General features: G+C 40.8%; 1 protein-coding gene across 1 annotated transcript in view; it reads left to right on the forward strand.

Annotated features, from left to right (window-relative positions):
• Positions 1–23,994, forward strand: part of MAPK14 (mitogen-activated protein kinase 14) — a gene marked incomplete at its 5' end in the record, with an annotated part of 39,605 nt that overhangs the window by 11,101 nt on the left and 4,510 nt on the right. Inside the window, 7 exons of the mRNA XM_019546164.1 lie at positions 4,010–4,068; positions 7,056–7,167; positions 8,046–8,075; positions 8,577–8,624; positions 9,168–9,282; positions 10,026–10,097; positions 18,006–18,085. Of these exons, the coding sequence (XP_019401709.1) occupies positions 4,010–4,068; positions 7,056–7,167; positions 8,046–8,075; positions 8,577–8,624; positions 9,168–9,282; positions 10,026–10,097; positions 18,006–18,085 (516 nt within the window). The remainder of the gene's footprint in view (positions 1–4,009; positions 4,069–7,055; positions 7,168–8,045; positions 8,076–8,576; positions 8,625–9,167; positions 9,283–10,025; positions 10,098–18,005; positions 18,086–23,994) is intronic.

Genomic DNA, 23,994 nt, shown 5'->3' on the forward strand with positions numbered 1-23,994 from the left:
CGCCTTTGCCCCATACATAAATCCATGGGGGCACATGCCCCCCCATGCCTCCCCTAGAGGTGCTTGCAGCAGTGGGGAGCTGCTCCCCATTCCCCACACCCGCTGGACGAGCTGCCCATGGGGTCACATTCACTGCCCTGGCTGGGCTGCCCCTGCCCCTGCCCCAATCCCTCCTCTGTGGAGGCCTCAGTCTGCCGCTCCCCCACATCCCTTCCTGTCCACAGACTTGCAATAGGAGGCTGCTCTCCAAGTTGCCAGGCTACGTTCCTGTAAATTGGCAATTGGATCGGTATCAGCGTATATTGGTGGTTAGTAATTGGCCATCGGTGTCGGACAAGAAGACCTTTATCGGCACACCCCGAATTTCAGTCTCTTCTTCTTTTTCCGAAGTGTGTGTTTGTTCGTGATCTCTGCTTGCCTTTGATGTCTGATGTCTCCTCTCCATCTTCTCACCTTTATTCTTCAAAACACTAATGCTAAGAACCTCTTCGCTGCCTTGAACATGTACCATCTTGTTTAATCCTTTCATTGGGTTCCAGTCTCCTTCCTTGTCTGTGAAGCTGTACAAAGTTTTGTCCCTACCTATGTCTTGACTTACAATTTCTTATTTATTTTGTTCCTTTCAGTTCTCTCACTTTGCTGCCACCTTATCTCCCACATCTGTTTGCTTGCCCCAAGGCGATAAAAGGTACTTGGCAAATCGGAACAGGGAGACTGTCATTATTTTTTCTATAAGTACCACTGTACATTTACATTTCAAACAAATTCTTCTTTTTTATCAATAATCCCCATACCTTTCCTTCTCTGACCTATGATCTTGTATCCAATATTAAGACTGTAAAGTAGAAAATAAGTTATTCATCTTGGTAAAGGGCCTCCAGCATGTAATGCTAAATATATTGACTAATAAATTCTCAGAAGATCCCTTCTGTACTGAAAGTGCTGTAATTTTGAGGAATACCTGCTGCATTCTTCAGGAATAGGTGCCTGAATTCCTTCTCTGAGCGTAGAACTCAACTCAGGCATGGCCATTGAATCTCAAGTGGCATTTCTATAATACTAAGTGACCTATAATGGAACTTAGAAGTTAGTGTTTTGGTAATTATTTTTGTATCATAGATTAAACTGAAGAATTTAGCAAAGTGAAATGTGTTTGAGTCTCATGTTAGTATTTAATTTGACAAGTTGTTGGTTGTCATATGAAGTTCCTTTGCTTTAAATCTCATCCTGTCTATCAACCATGACATGCATGGAAGCAGGATTGCAGGATCATAATGCATTTCTAAAGATTTGTTTGTTCTCATGCTCTAGTCTTCTGCTATATCCTTTGCATGAAATGCTGCTTCTACTTAGCATCCCTTTCAGTTGATGTGAAATGCTTCAGCAGGAAACTAAATGGTATTGGAGTACTTGGGTGAACTGTACTCCGTTCGTGTTAAGTATAGTTTGACCAGCCTCTGTACTGACAGTCCTCAGTCCTAGTTAGGTCTCTGAACATAGGAGTGACACTTCAGAACTGAGTCAGTGATGCACTGTGGCAGACACATGGAAATATTGCAGGTTCTCTCATGAAGGGAAAGGTTTGCGTAGCCTTGATGTACAGGCAGTCCTTGGACTTACGACAAAATTGTTTCCTGAAAGCTGCATCTTAAGTCGAACATTGCAACTTGGAACTGATTTTTCCCATAGGAAACAATGTTATAAAAGGGGGATTGGTTCCTGAACCAAGGCCCAATACCTTATTTTTATGAAAAATAACACAGAACTTTGTACTCAATCAATTATAGATGAGTAGTATAGCTACATTAATGTATTTATATTGTAAATAGCAATTGTATTGATTTGGAAGGACTTCTTTGAGGTGACTTTGTGAGATTTTTTGAAGGGCTCTTGGTTGGACTTTTTGAAGCGTTCTTGGCAGGAGTCTTCTCAGGAGTCTTGGCTGCTTCCTTAAAGGAAGTTTGGACAGATACTGTCCAGGGAGACTGGTGACGCAGCGAACTTGTTCACTGGCATGGTGTTGCGTTAGATCAAGCATTGAAAAGTCGAAATTGATGTCAGAAAGTAGAAATGGTGTCAATTTATAAACGTTGTAAGTGTGAAATGTTGTAAGTTGAAGACTGCCTGTATTGAAATGTGTAGAGCCAAACTGAGGAAGGTGGCAAGAAGAGTTGGGGCAGAAAAGGCAAACTCTGCCCTTTCATGCTAAACTAATGGGTAATGCGATGATCTGACTGATATCTAAGATGGAAACTTCTACTGAAGAAACCGTGCAAGCACATAATTAACTACAATGATTGTTTCCCTGCTGTGTTTCAAAGGATGAATTTGCCGTTTTACATGGCTATGAAATACTGCAGCTCATATGAACACAGGAAGGGAACAGATCTTTACACAGGGATTTCCAACCTTTTTGAATGTGGGGCCAGATCATGAACTTTTTATCACCCGGTGGGCCGGCCAAAGGCTCCCACCCCACCCCACCCCAGTTAGGAAGCTGCTCAGGGGCTGGGGGAGGGACAAGGGGTGGGAATGAAAGTAAACACCTGTCGCAGCACCTCGGGCCTCAGAAAACGGCTTGGTAGGCCGCATGGTGGCCCGTGGGCCATATGTTGAACAAGCCTGCTTAAACAGGGGCTACTTACTGCAGAAGCTAAATAATTTTTAGGATGTAGCACGGGTGGGTAGGTGGAAGCTGATTCAGTTGTTCAGTTAATTCTCAACCTAATATCCTTGCCAAAAGCATTGTCTGGGGTCTTCATAACTTGTGCCTTTGACCATCTGTTTAAACTTTTATCTTAGCCATTTCTACCTTCACTCATGTCTGTGCAAATGCGGGGTGTGGCGAACCCATCTAGATCATAATTTTCACTGGTTGGGGAGGTTAAGATGTGTGTTAACTAAAACTTCTTCAATAGTTTTGATTTTTTTTCCCCCTCATCTAGCTTCTAGTTTGATAGGTTGTTTCATTAAAAAACTTCTATACTTCAATCTTAGTCTTCATTCTGATCTGTTGAGTGAATTGAGATTAAAGACTCTTTGGAAGTTCTTGCTCTTAAGTTGTCCTTAAAAAACACTGTTTCCACATTTTCAACAAAAGCACAGAATGTGATGATTCTTTTATAGTAGTGTTGGAGTGATGTTGCCGTGAAGGAAGCTAGGAAATACCCAAGAGGCAAGGATTTTTGTGGGTGATACTTTTTATTGGACGAACTGCATGGCGGGATATGCTGTACTCAAAAGCTTGTCTAAGTCTGTCCCAACTGTGCAGTTGGTCTAATGAAAGATGAGACCCACAAAAATCCTTGCTTTTCACATTATTCTGTTATAGAAAATAGCACGGGTATTAAGTCACTATGCTAGAGATTGGCTTACATGGTCTTAAAAAGACTTAACAAAAATAAGTAAACGGAGATTTCTTTTCCCCCTGACATTGTTTGAGCCCTAGTTTTCAAACCTTGGTCTCTGAGACCTTAAATTTATGTATTTTGGAACAATGTAATTTAAGATTAATATTAGAATTGGTTAATCAGATTTTTGTCATTTTTAAAACTCGGTTGTATGTTTTATTAACTGTTATCTTTCAAAGCTTTTGTTTTGTAGTTGGAGCTCTAGATGCCCATTTCTGCTTGCTTTCCCTCTTCCCTAAGAGACTATCTAGAATCACGTACAGGATCTTTATCAAGTAGCAAGATAAAATTATATTAATAGTGCATGGCTTTTCCACCTTTCTTTTGTATTTGCTACTTTAAATGAATGGTTTGGGTGAGAATGATAACCTTAAATGTTAGAAACTTACAACTTCTTATAGTGAAAAGATTGTTTTCATTCAAACAAGAACGTAAAGACTGATTTCCTTCCTTTTCCCTAGCCTGTTCATGTAGTTAGAAATGAAGTGTGGAGTGAATAGTTTTTCTTCCATTACAGGAAGAAACCACTAATGAGGTACATTGGATGGTATTACAAAAGTATTGTACAGCTTTTTAATTTTTGCCTTTTTACTTTACAGGTGATTGGTTTGCTGGATGTATTCACACCTGCCAAGTCACTGGAAGAATTCAATGATGTGTAGGTAACCTTCCTGAAAACTAAGGCCCAAACATCTTCCTTGCTTCCTTGCTGAACTACAGTAGGAGTGTTTAACCGCCCTTGCTCCCTGGTGTAGAAGGAGAGGGATTATGTGGGCAATTTGTCAGAATCGTAGGTCTCTTTCATTTCCGCAGTGTTTTAAATACCTATCCAAGTGCTTGTAGATGTCCTTTGTGTTCTTGCCATATGTGCTTACTCTTTGCTTTACCAATCTATGGATATTTAGGCTGGGATGTGCAAAGGCATCTAGTGCATTTGGGTCCTTGGCACCCTTAAATGCCTTTGCAAATCCAAGCTTTAGCTCTGCTAATCTTTTTTTAATGATACAGAATAAGCAGCCTTTTCTGAATGGCCCCAAACATGGCTGTAGCAAGAAAAGTGTTGTGGGTTCTATGAAGCCATAAAATGTACCAGTGGGAGGCCCTGATCAGATATTTTTGTGCTGCTGGGCAATTCATTGGGTATCTGTCTGTCTCGATGAGTTGGAGTGGTTTGGCATTGATTCTGATCAGTGTCTGCAAATATGCTGGACTGGAAAACTAAGCTTACGTTGCTTTGAAAAAAGCTACCTGTACCTAGGCACCCATAAATCCTTGTAGGGTGTGATCCAGTAGGTTGTATTCCTCACACATATACCCATACTAAATTAAGCCTGAATCTTACTCACTTCAGCAGAGCAGTGAACCTGGGCTCATAGCCTGGAATTTACCTCTGGAGAGTAAATAAAAGAAGGGTTATTTTTTGTTATTTTAGTGACTCTGTGACTGCTGTAATTTATACCAAATTCCAGCCCCATGCAGCAGATATGTATTTCTGGAGCTACTCTAAGTTGTAAGGGATCCTGTGGCAGGATAGTTATAGGAGCTCACCAGCATCTAGCAAGGCACCGTCATAGGAAGCTTTATAAATAGAATTTTTTAACCTGATAAATGGGGGCAAGGGTGGATACCTAGATCAGTAATGTGTTGCAAATCTGGTGTACAGAGAAAGAGAGAGTGCATGTTCTGTTAATTCAAATGTAGGCCATATCGCCGTTAAAACGCTGCATGTGATGTGGGGCCATTTTAAGCTTGTCTGTTGACATGTGAAAGGCATATATGGTCATTGGTTATTGACTCTTAGCTAGCAGGAAGTCACTAGTATTTGATGCATGGGTAATGGACATCTCTCTTGTTGCAGAAGCCCACTGTTCTAGCAACACTTTGGAGCCCAGAGGTAGTTGCTGCTTTAAGAAACCTACATCTGAGGAGGCTGTTCATTTAGGCAGGAAAGGGCATGCACTGAAATTATTCCTTTTATTTTATTTTTACTTTGAATGAGAAGGGGGGGTGCAGAGATGAAAAGGGAAATTTTCTGATGAAACAAATAATCCAGTTGATATGAACTTATTTGTTCCCTGTCTTTTTGGTATGCCCTGTTGGCTGGAAACAAGGGCAATAAAACTGTCTTTGTCATGTGACCTTGCTTTGGCCCTTTGGTTAAGTTTGTTGAAAGAGCTAATGAAATAACCATTTCCTCCAGAGTCTGTTTTGAAGCTGTAATGTTGAGCTGTGTGACTGAAGGTTATCAAATTCCACCTGTCCTGAATAGTAATGTGGAACTTACATTTGAGTCCAACAAAGCCCATGTGAAAACGTGATTGCTTAATAACAGACCCTGTAGGAGTTGTTTTATATCCGGTGTTTAGAGTGTTTAATATTTTAACTGTCCTTTCTTCACTTTCCGCCTTGTCATGGTGAGCTAGAAGTGTTGAAACATTGCTTCTTTACAAAATTGTAATGAATTGAAATATTTTGAGTTCTTAATTAAAAAAAAAAGTAAGTCCTACTCTTAAGTTGCTCTATATTCTCTGTCAGCTGTTTTTTGGAGAATAATTGAATTCATAATTAGGTTCCTTCCACTTTTAATCATAATTAGCAATTAACTAGGTGTTTAAATTGACTTCACTTTATGAAAAATAGAAGGTGTTTGGATAGATTAGGCTTCCCGATATTGAACTACATATATTGTAAATAGTGTTTCACTGTAGGCTTCTTGGGGTTTGTTTGTCTGTGGACAAATTCAGGAAGTGTAGACATGATAATCTTTGCAACCTAGTTTTGATTCCTTGCACTTATGAAAAAAGATGGCAAGTTCAGTATTAAAGCATAATAAAAAGGTATGAGAATGTGAATGAAAGATTTACTACAGCTTATCGTTCTTCCATCTTTAACAATGCTAACACTGACAATAGGTTTCCCCTACAGGGGTGAGCACGATTGCAAGATGGTGCCTTTCTTGTGGATTTATGTATGGATATCTGACCATCTACTGCTTATTTCTGCAGAAGGATTTTAACTTAGAGATGCAAACAGTAGCCTCAATTTAATGTTTTCAGTCTCTGCCTAATAAGTGTTTTAATATAGATGCTTATTTTTCTTTCTCTAATCTTAAACGGTTCTGCAGTTGGAGGTGAATTTATGATTGAAAGGACATAGCATTAACTTTAAGAGTTACATTTTACAAAACATCATAATGGGTGTCTGAAATACAGTTTATTGGGTCCTTTAATCTTTCTTCTGTGTAGTTGTTAGGTTATCCTTGTACGTTTCAATCTTTGGAAGGTAAACGAATAGGTGTTCGCTGTGTTTCAAGATCTCCTAAGCTTAAAATGAAATTACTATCTCTTACAAATATATTTGCATATAGAAGGAAAGAGGAGTCTTAAAGGGAGCTGCTTTTTAGGTATCAGAAATGTTTTCTTAAACATTGTTCAGGAATCTGTGGCAAGCAGGTATGGTGAAGAAAATGCAGTTTCAATTTTAAAGGAAAGGTGTTGATTCCCTCCTGTGGTGGGCTCTTCTACTAAACCATGCTGCAAAAGGAGCAGGTTTAGTCCAAGTCCTATCGGAGCGCTCATGTTGTTCTTCGTGGAATGAGGGTGGATTCGTGGCTGGCTCTATCTTATGTTTTTCTTCTGTTTCCAGATACCTGGTGACGCACCTCATGGGAGCAGATCTTAACAATATTGTAAAATGCCAAAAGCTCACAGATGACCATGTACAGTTTCTCATATATCAAATTCTTCGGGGATTGAAGGTAGTTGCATCAGTTTTATCTGAGACTGAACACACAACTCTGGCAAAATCCTTGATGCCTGTTGCACCCTTCATGATGAATGGATTTTGAAATGTTTATGAACTCTACTAATGTGGAACAGAGAGAGAGCCATGTTAGTCTGAAGTAAGGCAGAAGGCAGGGCAGGGTGACCCCTTAGAGACTAACTGAGGCAAGCTTTCAACCTTTCATGAAGTAGACTGTCACCTACAAAAACTTACGCTTCTCCAGTTTGTTTTCAAGGTGTCAGCTGCCTTCTCTTGTACCTGCTATAAAAGAGGGTAACCTTGTTTCTGGTGTCCCTTTCCTGTTGTCTCTATAATTCAGTGATACCGATAGGGAACTCCACTAGGAAAATGCACATAATTCATAGATGCCAGGGCCGGAAGGGACCTCAACAGATCATCGAGTCCAACCCCCTGTCTAGGCAGGAAGGAGTGCTGGGGTCAGATGACCCCAGCCAGACGCCTGTCTACATTCTTTTTATATATATGGATAGGTCGACACTGGAAAATTATGTAGGAGAGAGGCAATCTATTCACTGTCAAATAAACTTTTATTATTTGAATAAAATAATAATGCTACTTGTCTAGGTACACCTTGGGTAATAGGGGGGACAGGGTAGCAGCTTTCTAAGACTAACTGGTTCAGAGAAGCATAAGCTTCTGTAGATGAGAGCATCCTAATAATAATCAGGGAGATGGTCTGAGAATAAAACATTCCTGTACCTACAATCTACAGAAGGCTTAGGCAAACAGATTACTCAGTCTGACTTGGGAAGGAAGGTGTTATGCTCTAGTGAGGAAATGAAGGAAGTTTGCTGATGTACTATGTAAAATATCTGTCTTTTTGTTTTACAGTATATCCATTCAGCTGACATAATACACAGAGTGAGTATTTGCACTGAAATCAATCATTTTAAAGGGTTTGGCATTCATTCTTTATAATATAGAAGCTGTAGACTTGGGAAGAAAGTTTTGGGGGAATATTGCAGTTGGTGGTCTAGTGGTTAGAGGTGGGAAATGGGTGTCAAGACTCTTAGTTACTATTCCCAGCTCTGCCTTGACTGACTGTGTCCTGGGATATGTTGCTTTACCCCAAATTGGTTGCTCTATTTGTGCAATATACGGCTACTTAACAGAGGTATTGAGATTTTAAAGTACTGTATCTGTTTATCAAAGGATCTTGTAAAACAGCTTATCGTAGCTTATACAGAGGGCCTGGAAAGAAAACCGGAGCTGGCTCTAAGATGAGATTTTTCCCTCACAATACATAGCTGACATTGAAAGCCAGTTTGATATAAATGCAAATGCAAACGATGCATAGACTCCACTGTAGTTGCAGCAAATGTTATTGCACAAGACTGATGCTGATGTTGTTTCCATTTTTAGGACTTAAAACCTAGTAACCTAGCTGTAAATGAAGACTGTGAGCTGAAGGTAACCTAATGACAGCATGCAGTTGGTTTGGCTACTGGTTTGAGTGGGAAGTATGGTGCCTATTTCTTGGAATTAAAGGGTCAAACAAAAATTATTTTGGAAATGTAGGTGTATATGGAGCATATTGCCCTTTTTAGTAGCACAGGTTAAAATGGTCTAGAATGATTTAGTCTGTTCCTCACTAGTTTGTTTTCAAGGAGCTATGAGGAGATTTGTGCTAACTTTAGTTAACTTTTTTGTGTGATGAGAGAAGTTAGTAGTAATCAGTGTGAAGAGGGGACAGCTTTGGCTTGGAATTGAGCACAGGTCTGAGAGAGGCAAGTTATCTATACGTGTGATACTTTCTGATACCCAAGGTCCATGCTCCTCTACTCTAGTACGTTCAAACTGGTTGTGAAATTCAGCTTTCATAATCTGCTCTTGCAATTGTTCCACTGTTTCTTCCTCCACCCAGCCTCAGAACTGTCTAGTTATTTGCTCTAAACAGTATGTCGTTTCACTTTTCTACTGCATCAGTTTGTGCTTGTCCTTTCTGTTCTGCAGATTCTGGATTTTGGTTTGGCCCGGCACACAGATGATGAAATGACTGGGTATGTGGCTACCAGGTGGTACAGGGCTCCTGAAATCATGTTGAACTGGATGCATTACAACCAGACAGGTATTGCATGCAGGGGTTCTCAAAAATTTTTGAACTATGGGCCTCATGAAAGGGACTGACTTATGTTTGGTTGTGTAATGGGGACAGTTATAACAGCTGTGTGCTAATAAAGCTAGTTACAGGAAGGAAGAGAGTGGTATTAGGTGATCATCCAACAGTTCATGGACTGTATTTGGGGAGTTTAGCAGCAGCATTTGCAAGATTTATTTAAATAAAGTAGTTAAAATATCTTTTCTTATCCTCTACTTTTAGGACATAATTTCCTATAGGGACCGTTGGGCTACCCTGATTTCATCCCTCTTATTTATGTTTTCTTCTCTTTCCTCTCCTCTTATTCATGCACCAACACCCCACATTATTTCATATCCTTCCTTTACCTTTACAGTGTGACCAGGTCCCCTTCCAACATGCATCTTATTCCTTCTGAACACTGCCTATCTTAAACAGGTTTCTACTTCCCATGTGCAGATTTCTTCTTAATGCTTTAGAGGCTGCTGTATATTAGGTCTAGTGAGGAAATCTACATTGGCATTAGCAGATTATTTCAGGCTATCAGGGTTGAGTTTCAGCTGAAGAGGTGACTGAACGTTGTTGCTTAGCCCAGGTTTATATTACAAGTTGCATTTTAATACCATAAAGGTCTTTAAAATATGGAGTTATTTTGACTTGTTAATCAGAGTAACTGTTGAGATTTTATCTTCCTATATTACAACTCTTTGTTGTTGTTGTTTTGTTTTGCTCAGTTGATATTTGGTCAGTGGGCTGCATTATGGCTGAGCTGTTGACTGGAAGAACGTTGTTTCCTGGTACAGACCGTATCCTTTAAAATTTTTTTTTTTTTTTTTTTTTTTAATGTAAATACACTCAGAGCCATTTCACAAGGAAACAGGTTTATTTTTCTTAAGAATTGCATCTTGTGTTCCAGGTATGGCTAGGTGAGTCCTACCTTGCTGCATGCTGCCGCGTTCATAAAGTCATTACAATGCAAAAGAAGGTAGATCCCCTGCTTGGCATGGATAGCTTGCACTTCTGCTAGTATATTGTCCGTTTTGGGCAGTTCCTCAACTTCTTAGCCTGGCCAAATTATTTGAGCTCCAAGTTTGCTGAAAGTCAGTGGCACAAGCCCCTCATCTTTATCCTTATTGTACCCTTCATGTGGAATCTGCACTAAGCTTACAAATGTGCAGCATCTGTTATCAGAAAGATGATTCCTCTCTCATGGCAGACTGCTGTAAAATAAGCAGTTCTCCTAATTCTTTGCTAAGTGTCCAGTTCCCCTGTCAAACATCTGAATCCAAATGAACTTCTTGCTAGTCTTGAAGTGAGAGAGAAAGCTTTAAGACTTTCTTAAGGGTTGTTTTGGCAGCACAACAGTGGCCTAGAATGAGAGAGTAATTTATAAGGCAAGCAACTCTAGGAGAACCTGGGAGTAAGTTCCCCAGAAAATATAAATTTATTTGGTACAAATTGTCATGACCCAAAGGTGTGAAAGCGAGCCAAGGTTTTGTTCAGACATTATATATTTCAAGATGAGACTAATCCCTGGCAGAGAGAATTTAGTGCCTGGATATACAGATTAACTGTACTCTGCCCACCTAGCTACTACCCACCTTGTCAGCCCTATACACACTGTTGATCAGCATGACACTTAATATTTATATCTACTTATTAAAATGTATCGGTATTAAATTTTATGTTAGAAGCATTTAAAACACTAACCTACTATTTATCATTGTACCTCAGACTGCGCTTTCCAAGCATATCTAGCACATCTTGTATATAGAGAGTTTAGTCCTTTAAAAAAATCCTTTTCTTCTTTTCGTCCTCTTTCACTTGTCTCCAGATTTATTTTCTCTTTCAGTGTTTATCCTTCTTTTTCAGTGTCTTCTCCCACAGTACCTCAAAACTTGCTGTCATTTGGCATTAGTAGTCTTTCTAATTTCAGTTCTGCAGTTGTCACACGAGTTCTATTTCTGTCCTTCTCAGTGACTTAAAGGTGGAAATGGACAAAAAACTTCTGCTTCTGTTTTGCCCGTCTGGAAGCTAAGGTCAACTTTTAAAAGTTCCAAACCAGTTTAGCATGTTGCCAGATTTGGTAAGGAAATCCAAAATGCATATACTGACAACACTCACAAATGCTGGTGCAATCTGACCCTGGAAGCACAGTAATTCTTGTTCGAATTGTAAATAGCAGATGCATCAATTTGGAATACCTAATAAAAGCTGCGTATGACTCAGGTGTTTAAAATAATGTTTCTTTTGCAAGATGCAGACAAAAACCTTCATAAATTTATAATTAGGATAGTGAAATCCCATTAGACCACAGTATATCAATAAGTGTTTCTTAATGTGTACCTTCCTGTGCTGAGCAAAATAGAAACAACTTGCCTTTCAGATCTGAGACCTGTTTACTCTGACTGTTTTACTGTGTGTTACATTCCTATCTGAGGATTATAGGCAGAGTTTAATTTTTGAGGTATAAAGCAATCCTGCCATTTCCTATCGCATAAAGATGCTTCGCTTATTTATATCTGCCTGCAGGCCCTTGCCATTTGCTATCTTCAGTACTTCAGCTCCTTCACCTGGGTTGGTAACTTTTTAGGGCAAAGAGAATAATCTACTGTCCTAACGAGCGTATGATTCTATTTGAAAAGTATTCAGACTTCCTTCTCAAGTAAAGAAACCCTTTGGTAGCTTTCTGAGCACTGTGTGCGGGGATGCTCTCCTTAAATTATATGCCTCCCCTCAGCATTTGAGTTGGGAACTTTATGGCAAGCAGTTGGGGTTAAATATCCATCTTTTATGTGTATTTATAACAGGTATTCAAGTATGTTAGGAGGGAGCTAAACTCCCAATGATCCCTCTCTGTTCTGATCTCCACAGGAATTGGGGGTAGTGACAGTCTGCCCTTTCTGCTGGAATAATCCAGTGTTTTTCATTTGGACCCTTCATTTTGATTTCTTTGAGCCTACTATGTCACTATGCTTTGGCAGCTTGAGGTTAAATTGGCTTCAAGCTGTGCCCCTTTTTGCAGTGGCACCATAAAGTTTTATGGCAGTGGAAGTCGGTAGCATCATGCTTGAGCTGATGTTCTGTCTCAGGCTTTTAATAATTTTGCTAATTTAGTTTGTCCAAATCTACATTTATTGCCATGGAATTTTCAGATAAGACTTATGGGGACAACAAAGGTTTGCGTTTGAGGGAGCATCCAGGAGTTCAGTCTGTTCGACCCGGAAAGCTGAAAAGAGATGCAGTCAAAAGAGAGAAGTTCCAAAATACCCAGCCTTTCCTTTTTTTCCCCCTTAGAATAGGAAGATGAGGGGGCTGTTGATTAATGCTACTTCAGAAGGTCCTGCCTTTTCATCCTTATTTCTGGATGGCTTTGAGGTTCAGCAAAGAATTACGTAACAATTGTCCTTAGGGTCCAGGAGACACTGCTTTCCATGAAGTCTGAGCTTATACACCAAAAGTGTATGTATTGCAGAATCAAGTGAGATCTATAAATCAGTCACTCTAGCAACAATTGCTTATTTCCGGACAGTCTCCTTTGCTACTGCTTATGGTGATTTATCCCACTGTGATTTAACTGATGCTAAGGTTGGGGGATGGGGACAGATCAGAGAGAGAGACAGGCTGAGGAACGCAGGGCATTCATTCACAGCAGTGCTGAACATCTTTAACCACCATTGATTTTGGGTGCTGTACATTCCTGAAAAATGGCCCAGAGTTGTCTAGCTGTTCAATTTTGTGGGTTATCCCTATGTTTCTGAAACATAATCTCTACAGCATGAACAATTTAGAGATTTACAATGGTCTCTTATCTAAAGGTCATGGCTTGTAGGTTTAACAAAGGGTTTCTTTGTTTTTTTTTCCCTCTCCTGTGGGGAGGACGGTTTAGGGGACAAATATAGACATTTTTGGGGAGATGCTTGAAATAAACTCAGGGATTAAATTGAAGCATTTAGTCCATGTCACCAGTGCCAGGTGCAGTCTGATAACTGGGATAGTGTTGTGTTTAAAATTCAGTCGGCTTCAGAAAATGAATTTTTACTGGTATGAGTTTTTGGTAGTTCTCCAAGCATTTTTTTTTAATTTTTAAAAGCACTTTTCTTACTAATTCCAATGTAAATAATTGGAGAAGCTGACTGAATAGAACACTTCCACTGTTTTCCCTGTTTTAAATTGTTGTCATGCAAAACCCCCCCCAGTTTTTTCTGTTAAATATGGGATGATGCATAGACAGCTTTTTTTTCTGACTAGACTAAGCTGACTGTATCCCTTTTAAAATGCTAACAATTGTTTGCTGTATATTTGCTTTCAGTAGGACAGATTTCATGACAACCAACTCATTCAAAATTGTGTATTCTGCTGGTCCTTTTTTTTTTGTGGCTTATATTGCCACTGAAATAGTCTTATGACCTGTAGCCTTGAAGTATCTGCTGCTAATGGTGATGGAAGATTTCTATAAAATTTCAGAATTGGCGGGACTTGCCAGTCCTTGGAAAATTTGTGGTGACCCTGTTTGAAGTTTGCATGCCCTGCCTTCCCCTTCCTTTTGACTTCCTTCCTTTCTATGAGGCTTTTACCTTTTACTTCGTGTGTTTACTAACCTTTTTTGTGTAACCGTAGTTTATTTCACTGTGGCACCGTTTGCCTTTTAAGAGTGTGCTAGTAATTCAGTTAGATATTGATGCTAGGCTAGGTGCAAAAATGGATGCAACAGGTTTTGGCTTGGTTTATAGGTATGCACATCACAATGTCTGCACATGCTGTTTTCTCAACTAGCAAAATACTGAAGCTATCATTTCCAGTATCTCTCTCTTCCCTGAAAGTGGGGCTGCCAGGGCAGACAGCACATTGCAGTAGTGCTATCGGCACACCTGTTGTGTGCACCTGACAAAAGTCAGCACTTCTGGTTTGTGAATGGCTCCTGAAATTTGAGACCATAATCCCACTGCAGTTCATCACTTTGATCATCTTTCTTTTTGGATACTCTTTAAAAGAAGCGTGACTTTTGTTTTCTTAATAAAATAAATCAAAGAAACTTTGAAGTCCCAAACTTTTATTTTAGCTTTCGGAAGTGTTACTACCAAATCAAAGCTGATGATGCTTCTGGCTTGTAGTTTTGTTAGATTCCTTGCATTCGTAGTAAATCAAGTAGCTCTCTTCTTGTAAAGCAACAGGGAACAAACTAAATAAATTGAGGGTTGTGGTACTTAAGATCTTTATTTAAGATCTTTCTAGATCAGGTCTGACTGATTCAATTACAGTATTGATTTAATTGCAGGAAAATGCCTTTTCCTGGATGATCCTTACATGCTACTCTTGCAGCTGCCTCTAGGTTTGCTGCACAGTCCATTTTAGATAGTTTCATTTAGGGCAAGGAGTGAAGACGTGACCAAGTGAAAACAACAGGGAATTCTTAAAGCATTAATGTATCCAACACTTAACTTTCCGTACCAAGCCCAGGAATTACTAAATTCTCTTAATTGAAAGAAAAAACCATAGGGATTTCCATTGATCACAAGTGGTGGTAACCTTAAGTTTTATTTTTAAATGGTGCTTGACTTGTCATTGTACTTTAATATACAGGAAATCAGGATATGTGATTTAATGGTCCTTTTTGGCATTATATTTCTGTGGTTATAACAGCTGTTTTCATAATATTTCTTATTATGATGTCAGTAAGCGTAATGGCTCAGTGTTTCAAATTTAGTACTATACTTGCTCCCTTTGGGTAACCATGTTATGAATAGCTGCCCTACTCTGAGCATAATTTTTTTTAAATTCCTTTTCTAGACTTTCAGTTTAAAATTTAATAAAAACCAAAGGCATGGTTCATTGGAACTGAGGCATGTAAATAGTCTGAAGCTTATGCAAACTCCTTCTCTTGCTTAAAAACATGTGAAGGGTGGAACGGCTGTCTTAATTGGCACTGATGAAAAATAATTTTAAATGCACTACTGCGTTGTTTGGATTTTAAGTCAGCCCCTCCTCCCCATCAAGAAGATCTACATAAAATTTTCACTTGACTTCATATTCAGGGTGGACCTATAATCAGGTTTCTGGCAGTCAGGTTATAATCGCACAATAATATTCACATTTGAATTCATCCTTTCAGAAATAGAGACTTATCTGGAGAAAAGATGTTTTTCCTAAAATTGAACCTGAAATATAGGACTAACTTGCATATGTAGGGTTGACTTTGGGAGCAACGTGGCAGTTGTTAACTGTAATAACCTTTTACTAATTCTGTCTCAAGTATTGATTGCTGGTGTCCTAATAAGCAGTAGTCATTAGTTTGCAGTGTTGCAGTTACAGTAAATATGTCTAGGTACATGAAATCATTTCCTGTAGTGTTTGATCAACATTTGGTAAGTAATTTAATGCCAGTGTTTCAGGGATGTTGACTGTAGCCATGTTGGTTTAAGGATGTAGGCAGACAAGGTTCTTTGGATAAACCTGATATTTTTATTAGGCCAACTAAAATAGTTGGAAAAAATCTTCTTCGCAAGCTTTTGGGTACAAACACCCTTCTTCAGGCAGAGAAAGCATCTGCAGTTCTTTTGTGCAAACTTAATACCAGTGTGAATGTTCTGTAATTTAATTTTCTGCAAATTATTTGATCTATCAAGGCGGATTTTTAATATAGAAAAATACAACTTGCAAATAGAATTCTATGTGGGGCAAGCCCTTTGTATCACCTGGTATGTTTTGTTGAGCGTATGACAGTTTTAAGTCTTTGAAAACCAGGTAGTTGGCATGTACAAAATTTCCTTTAAATGAACAGGATGCTTATGCTTCCAAAAGACCTTTCGTAGACGAGTCTACAAACTTCATTTCATAAATCTGCTGGATACAAAAAAATCATGGACTGCATATAGACATTACAACCTGTGTGACATCTAAGACACCAGGTAACCTGCCTTTAGCTGAAGACCTGCATTCCTTCACACTTTTCCCTCCCCTCCTGTCTTTACCCATTGTCTTCCAAATTTCCATCTATTTACATTTTCACAGACTTCTTGTCACATTTTTAGTTTCTGTTCTACCTTGGAGATCTCAGAACAGTAGCAGTGTCTCCCAGTGCCTGAGGAAGGGTGTTTGCACCCAGAAGCTTGCAAAGAACTATTGTCCAACTATTTAGTTGGTCTAATAAAAGGTATCACTGCTACCCAAAGAACCTTGCCTGCCTGTGCCACTCAAAGACTTTAATATAGTAAGAATTGTCTTCCTGTACTCTTTGAATTAAAAGATCTTATGTAATAAGCTATGATCCCAGCTGCATGCTAGGAGATCAGAAAAGCAGTGTTTCCATTAAAGCTAGTATTAGAAAGTCCCTTTTTAAAAGAAGAAGCCTATGGATATGTTACTTGCAAGGGGATGGTATTCCAGAAACAGATGGAGAAATCAGTTATTGCCTACATCTGTAATGGGATTTGAACTGCAAATTGGCAGAAAAGTTTAGATGTGGAGCAAGATTGCCTGTAACTACCTGGAAAACTTATTTTTAAGAGCTACCTTTTACGTACGTTTTTTGCCACCTGTTTGGAAAGACAAAGACCAAGAAAATGCATCTTTAAAAAAGGGCAGCTCAGGTATCTAATTGACTCGTTGGTGGTTCTGTTTTGGAACAGGTACCTGCTGTCCTGTTGGATGTGCACAGCTCTGTCCCCATAGATGTCTAACTTTTAGTTTGAGGACTCCTGTTGTTAGTGGCTTGCAGACCATATTGTTTCTGGCTGTATGTTGAAACAGGAAGTTAGGGTCCACTCTGTTCTAAAAGGACCCAGAGGGAGTGAGCACCCTCTGCTGACCATATTAGCTACTTTTGTGTCCTCTGGTGAGAATGAGGGAGAAGCACTCTCTAGGAGCATTTTTACACTTGCAAGCACCGCAGTGCTGGGTGCTTCGAAAAGCACCGGGCACTGCGATGCTTACACTTGTGTAAGTGTCGAAATGCATGTCAGCGCTGAGAAAATGGAGGCAGCACACTTTTGAACTAAAATACCTTGGGGGTGTTTTAGTTCAAAAGCACACCGCTACCATTTTCTGCGCACTGACCGCTTATACAGCTGCATGCGGCACAGTGCAGGTCACCTCCGCTTGCGTGCAGAGATCAAGTGTGCCCCGAAGCAGCTGATCTCCGGCATGTTTTGGGGGGGGGGGGAGGGGGGAAGTATGTGTATAAATGCCCTCAAATTCTACTTCTGTCTGGTCTGGTGCACCCACCATCTAATTGTGCTCTGGTTTTCTGAGTTTGTGACATCTCGCAGTGTGTTTGCAAGTGGGCTTGTGTTGATGTTGGTGTGCAACAGTATTTCTCAACATTTTGCTTTATTGTGCCTGCCACTAATGCAATTCTAATTCCCCTAACTTTTGCTAATGCTTTGATAGAGGGCCAACGGTGTTAAGTGAGCATATGAATTGAGCCGTGCCTTTGGACAAAGTTCCTCTCACTTCTGCTGTGCATTCTTGGTCTCTGCACATGTGTGGTCTGTTTGTTTAATATTTATGCCTCGGCACACAAGTGTGCATGTGGCAGGGTGTGTTTATACAATTTATACAGTTTGCTTTAAATGACTGTACAGTCAAGGCTTTGCAATCCATAACACACTAGCATCGTTAGCAGATACTCTGATTTTTTTTTTTATTATTATTATTGTTGTTATTATTTTTCATTTTGATTTGTCCCAGCATTTTCCTTTATGGTCCATCATTAGATATTGATCAGTTGAAGCTCATTTTGAGACTCGTTGGAACCCCAGGGCCTGAGCTTTTGACGAAAATCTCCTCAGAGTCTGTGAGTTTTATACTTTGATTGTAATATCTATCCTTTTGGAAGTCCAGGTTTGTGTTTTATTTCTGCTTTGCCTTCTTGTTGTCTGTGTCATTAGCTTTCTCTTTTTCTTCCTCTTTTCTTCTATCTTGGGTGTCTTCTGGGGTTCAGATTTCCTGTCACACCTCTCTTCCTTCTGCCTCATCTGTGGTTTGCCTCCTTCCCCCTCATGTCCTCATTTTACCTGTTTGACTTTTCTTTGGGTTTATGATTTTACACTTATAGATCACATAGACATATGTATGTCAAGATTCTTGAGATTCGCTCAAATTTGGTGTTTCTTTAGATTGCTTCTTCCTAGGATTTGCAGGGGAGAATTCATGTTACTGGGGAATAGTAACCTCCTAAATACATGCAGTCCCCCATGTGAATGTATATGTTATTCCCAAACCAGTCTCTTTTTATGACAGATTGAGATGCTGCTGCCACCACTAACTCTTGTTTCTCTAAACATAAAATCCAAACTACAATACAGATCTTAAATCATGGAAGAGATGGCCACCCTAGATGTACACAGCCCACCTAGCTGCTAAGCAGCCATACTGGACATTTGGGCGATTCGTATTTGCTGTGTCCTTTTACTGTGACAACCAGTGAAAGCTTTATTTAGACAGGCTTCTCCTATTTAAAAGGTCTTGAGCTTTCCGAGTGACCTTTCCTATATAAAAATACTTTGGTCATTGATTGTGAACTTGAGGCAAAGCATTAAATAGGATTTAATCTTTTTTGTTTATGAAAATAATATGCATGGAGATCAACAAGGGAATCTGTACTTTTCCAATAAAAAAAATCAAAGTATATGAAGAGAACAGAGGAGAATAATAGGTGGTTAATGCATAGCGAGTACCAGGATGATGAACTGGCTTAGTGTCAGACTGGAAAGAAGTGACACTGAGCTGCTCATTAAAGAAATGGAAGATCAGCACAGTGGAGGTAGGTGAGTAAACTGTTCCAGGTATCTGATTCAGCAGCAGCCAAAGTTTGACCTCTGATGTGTGAGAAATTAAATGAGGCTGGAATTGGCAGACAAACAAGAAGGGTCATAAGAGTTGGGATTCTAGGGCCTAGAAATGGCCTGAAAGATGACAGATTTGCAAATGGCAACTTTGGGAAACCATCAAGGAGGGAACGTAAGGCATGGAATCAATGAGCAGTGCTGCAGAATGAATGTGAATGGTAGGTAGTTTTGTTGCAGAAGTGATAGTACCTGGATGTACAGACCCCGGTCATGTAGAGTACAGAGAAACTTAGCTACTGTGGTATCGGGAGATCTAAGACATTGAACTTGTTTGGAACGGAAGAGAGAATCTAGAAAACTGCAGCTGATGCCATTTGCCTTATCAGGTAACAGGATATCTGTCAGTGGTGGCTGAATGAATTGAGGCTAGAGATTAAAAAAATATATTTGAGGCAGGTAAGCATATAGTTGAGAAAAACCTGAGCAAAATTTCATTGCCTAAAAATGGCACTGGAATGCTTATGTTACTGAAAAGAAGTGGGAGGAAGTGGATGCAAAAGAGAGAGAATGGTTAAGAACAAAGCCTTAAAGCAGGGGTAGGCAATGTTTTTGGCCGGAGTGCTGAGAATAATGTAATGTCTATCTTGTAAGGTGCCAGAGTGCCAGAAAAACAAAACTGGGGCAGGGGCTACATGGCAGGACGCACTGCACATTAATATAGTTAACAATCATAAATGTTGCTTTTTTTTAAACAGTAAATAGCAGGTTTTCTAAAAATTCTAAACTTGGTGACAATAAATAAAACTTCATATACTACTTTTGTTGTGTATTTTTTTGTAAGGTACGTTCTGATAGAGGAAAAAAGAAAGAGAAAAGGGAGAGAGAGAGAAAAGAAAGAGAGCAAAGAGGGAGGGAAAAAAGAGAAAGGAAAAAAAAATGGAAGAAAAGGAGAGAGAAAAAAGAGAAAAGCACTAATCACCTAGGTGGGAGGTAGGGCAGGCTCAGCTGCACAGAGCAGGCAGCAGTGGCCTGGGCAGTGCTGGAGGGGTGGCTTTGGGGGCGCTAAGGCAACTTTTTGGGTGGCTGTAGCTCCCCTAAGTCACCTCCAAGTGTTGCCTGTGTGCACCAGGCTCCAGTGCCCCCAGCCAGGCTGTGCCAGCGACAGCTGCACGCATCCCACTGGGCAGATGGTGGAGAAGGGGGCTGAGGCAGCGCAACCCCGGGCCCCTGCCCCATCATCTGCTCTGAGGTGCAGGGCAGCAAAGGGGCTGGGACAGTGCAATGCCAGCCCCTCCACCAACATCCACCCAGGGGTACACACAGCCACTGCTGGTACAAAGCCTAGCTGGAACTTTGTAGCCTGGTGCACAGGGGTGGTTGGGGGGGGGGGGCTATAGTCACCCCACAATTTGCATTAGCCACCCCTCCAGCAGTGTCCAGGCCACCACTACTACCGCCGCCCCCCCCGCTAGACCCCACCACTGGGAAGAGGCTGGTACCACCTCAGCAGTCGGTCCAGGCTCTGGATAGCTGCTGCCACTGTGGAGCTTGGGCTGCTTGCAGCAGGGCTTGCAGCCTCCCAGCCGCCTGCTGGGAGCAGCCCAGGCTCAGTGGTGGGAAGCTGCTTCCAGAGCCTGGCGGGCAGTGGTGTGCCGAGCAAAATGGCCTCGAGTGCCATGCTCTGGCACATGTGCTGGGGGTTGCCAATCCCTGCCTTAAAGTCTTTTTGGAGGGATAGTCTTTTTTGCCTGTGGAATTTGTAGCATCCTTTATCTAACCCAGAACTGCAGAGGTAGAGGGCAAGATATGGCAGTGTTGCATTCCAAGAGAGTGCTCTGGTCTGTTAAACCAGAGGTCAAAGAGGCTGAATGAGGTAGGTGTGAAGGTGGCAGTGGCCTCTCTGAGAAGAGGGTGTGGACATTGTACATGCCAAGAGATGGGATTTTCTTCAGTATTTACATTTTAAATTTATTTAAATTGGATCTGGGTCTCTCTGTTGGATGGGACCACCAGCATGTCAGCCTTTATTTGGAGTAAGCTTTGCCCTACTAGCACTGATTATCAACCAGATGCTGTAAAAACAAAAGTGACTGAATTTTCTGGGTCAGAAGGAAGATGTAGAAGTGAATTGAAAACAAAGTTAATGAGGTGCAACCCAACCCACATTTGCTAGCTACCCAAGCAGCTTCCGGTGACGGGTAGAGGGAGGTGACAGAATAGGACCCTGGTGCATTTAGGCCCTCTTCAGAACAACTGCTCCCTATATGGCCTTCCATTAAGTTTTTTGGGGTAACAGCACTAACGTTAGCGAGAATAGAGGTGATGGCTGCATTGCATTCATGAATGGTTGCAGTTTTAGTGGAGTTCAGGTGTTGAGTTAAATGTAGTAGTCAGATGGGAAAAAAAGACAGGTAAATGAACTCAGACAAGATCACACTGAAATCGGGTATTTTAGTAACTTCAGAAACTGGAGAATGATTAAGATGCTTACTGAGTGGCCGTGAACTTCATAGGACTAATATGACCTTTCCAGACCCCTCCGTAACCTAGAGACTTCTGTTTGGTGCATCTGGCTTGCTAATGACTTCTATTTCTACAACGCTGAAGCTCAAGTTTGTACTAGGCCTCCAAAGTGGGAGAGATGCCTAGATGACAACGTAGCTGAGAGACGTGCAAGAAGTTTACAGTTTTCTGCATTTGAGGAGTTTGGGAGGCAAAGGACCCAGGGGTGAAAATGAGTTGTGGTTAGGAGGATATAAATTACTGAGCTGAGAAGTAAAGGGATGTGGAAAGAGAGGTTTAGGGAACTGGAGATTAAATTGAATTATGCATTGGTAATTAACTGGTGGATAGCGCAGGTAAAATTATTGATGGTCTAGCTAACCATGCAGTTCCTTATCGTAGAATCACGTGGTTGGAAGGGACCTACCAGTCTCTTAGTCCAATCCTAAACCATCCCTATCAAATGTGATTCTTCCTTTAGGAAGGTCTGGGGGAATGGGAAGGGAAGTCTCAGAACGAGAGAAAATAAAGGTGTTAGGAAAAGGCAGTACTATTTGGGCTGTATTTGAAGCTCCCAAATGCAGGCTGATTAAAATGCAAAGTCAGGTGAAATGCTGAAAGAAGAAAGACTTGGTTACAAGCTCAATAACTGAATTCTAATTTTCTGAAAGATACTAGACAGTGAGAGGTACTGTGGAAGGAAGAAAAACAGAGGACTAGATGGGGCAGGGGGAAGGTTGGGAAATGAATGGAAAATGGTGGTCTCTGTCGGTGATATAATAGAGACTTGGTGGTGAGGGGGAAGAGAGGAGTTGATGAAAGGGCTTGTGTAAGATTACTTTTTATACAGTTAGAACCAGGACATTTAATAGGGTTTTGCAAACTAAGCAGAGGTAGAAAAAGCTTCAGCAGACAGTGCATGGGGCTACTGAGGTGCTCCAGCTGTAGAAAAAGCTGCAGCCAACAAAGGGCACTCTCTCCAATCTGCACGTGGGACTGCTGATGCCCTCCAGCTGAGAGGAGAAGTCGTGCCCTTTGAAGTAAAAACCACAGCAAATGCTCAAGTGGCTCATCCTTAATTTGGAAGCCTGCTACAAATGGAGCAGATTGTGAACCACACAGATATGAGTTATACGGATTCTTTTCTATTTTAGAGACCTGCCTTCACATCACAGTCACTGAGGCGGGCAACAAAGGCAAAGTAGAGATCCTCTGTCACATCCAAGTCAAGAACGCTACGTAAAATGCAGTGCAATGTTCTCTGCTCTGTTTTGGCCTGTAGAAATGAACTCTTAGCTAAATTGAGGTTTTGTAGGACTATGGTGGCATCCCTCTAATGAGCTCTGCATTTGGTTTGTGCTTTGTGCCTGCACCAGTGGTTTCCTGCGTTAGGTTAGTTGCTGTTGCACCCTACTTCTGTTTACTGACATCGCCTAACATGTCATCTTGTGCAGTGCTAACGTTTTGCTAATTCTGCATTTGTAGCCTTCTGTCTCCTCGCCCGCATAACACGATTCACTGATAGCTGTTCAGACAGAGGTGCCAGTTGATGAGCTGATTTCACCAGCACCTATGCCACAAGGGGCTTCCTGTGCATGAAGTTAGAAACTATGTAGTATAAAGCCAATGTCGAGGATAAACCTGTTCCTAAGGTCTTCTGTGGCTGCAGCAGCCCAAGACACCTGACGGAGCACATACATCTAAAAGAAATATTTACTCCAGTGCCCTATAACTGCTGGAAAATTTGGAAGATAAAGTCCTAAATGAAGGTTACTGGTGCCTGACAAAAATAACCAGCTGGTTACTTTGTGCCATTAGCCAAGTAGTCCTTCTCAGTTGCTTCAGCTGCTCACGAGTCCACATTGCTAAACCCTCATATATGTATCTGAAAACAAGAGTGGTTCCTGCCTGTTCAGTCCGTGCCTTGTGCAGAAAAGAGGCTTATACATAGCTGTGTTGTCTGTTTAAAACGGTTTTTGCACTATTTTTAACAAAGCCCTTGACTAGGCAACTAAGATATTAACCAGCTTCAGCAGATCATGCGTCTGACGGGAACACCCCCTGCATACCTCATTAACAGGATGCCCAGCCATGAGGTGAGACCTGAGCAGAGATAGAGGGGTTGGTAGTTCAGGTCATCACTTCTAGCGTTCGCTGCTTGCATGCTGCATGGGGAGGGCGCTGAGATACCTGCTTGCTACAGCAAGGCTTTTCAGACAAAGCCAAGCCAACATTTCAGACTTTGTGCAGACTAAATGGTCAGTCTCTGGGGCCCAGGGAAATGCAAATTAATTTCAGGTCGTTACTTTGGTTAATAGTTTGATAATTTACCATCAGATAGCATAGAATCCATTAGCTAGTTCTGACAGATTTCTGTATTGCATGTATATGCTTCCAGCCTTGCCTAAACCAT

This window comes from Crocodylus porosus, unplaced genomic scaffold, assembly GCF_001723895.1.
Source record: "Crocodylus porosus isolate Cpor-Errol unplaced genomic scaffold, CroPor_comp1, whole genome shotgun sequence".
NCBI lineage: Eukaryota > Metazoa > Chordata > Crocodylia > Crocodylidae > Crocodylus > Crocodylus porosus.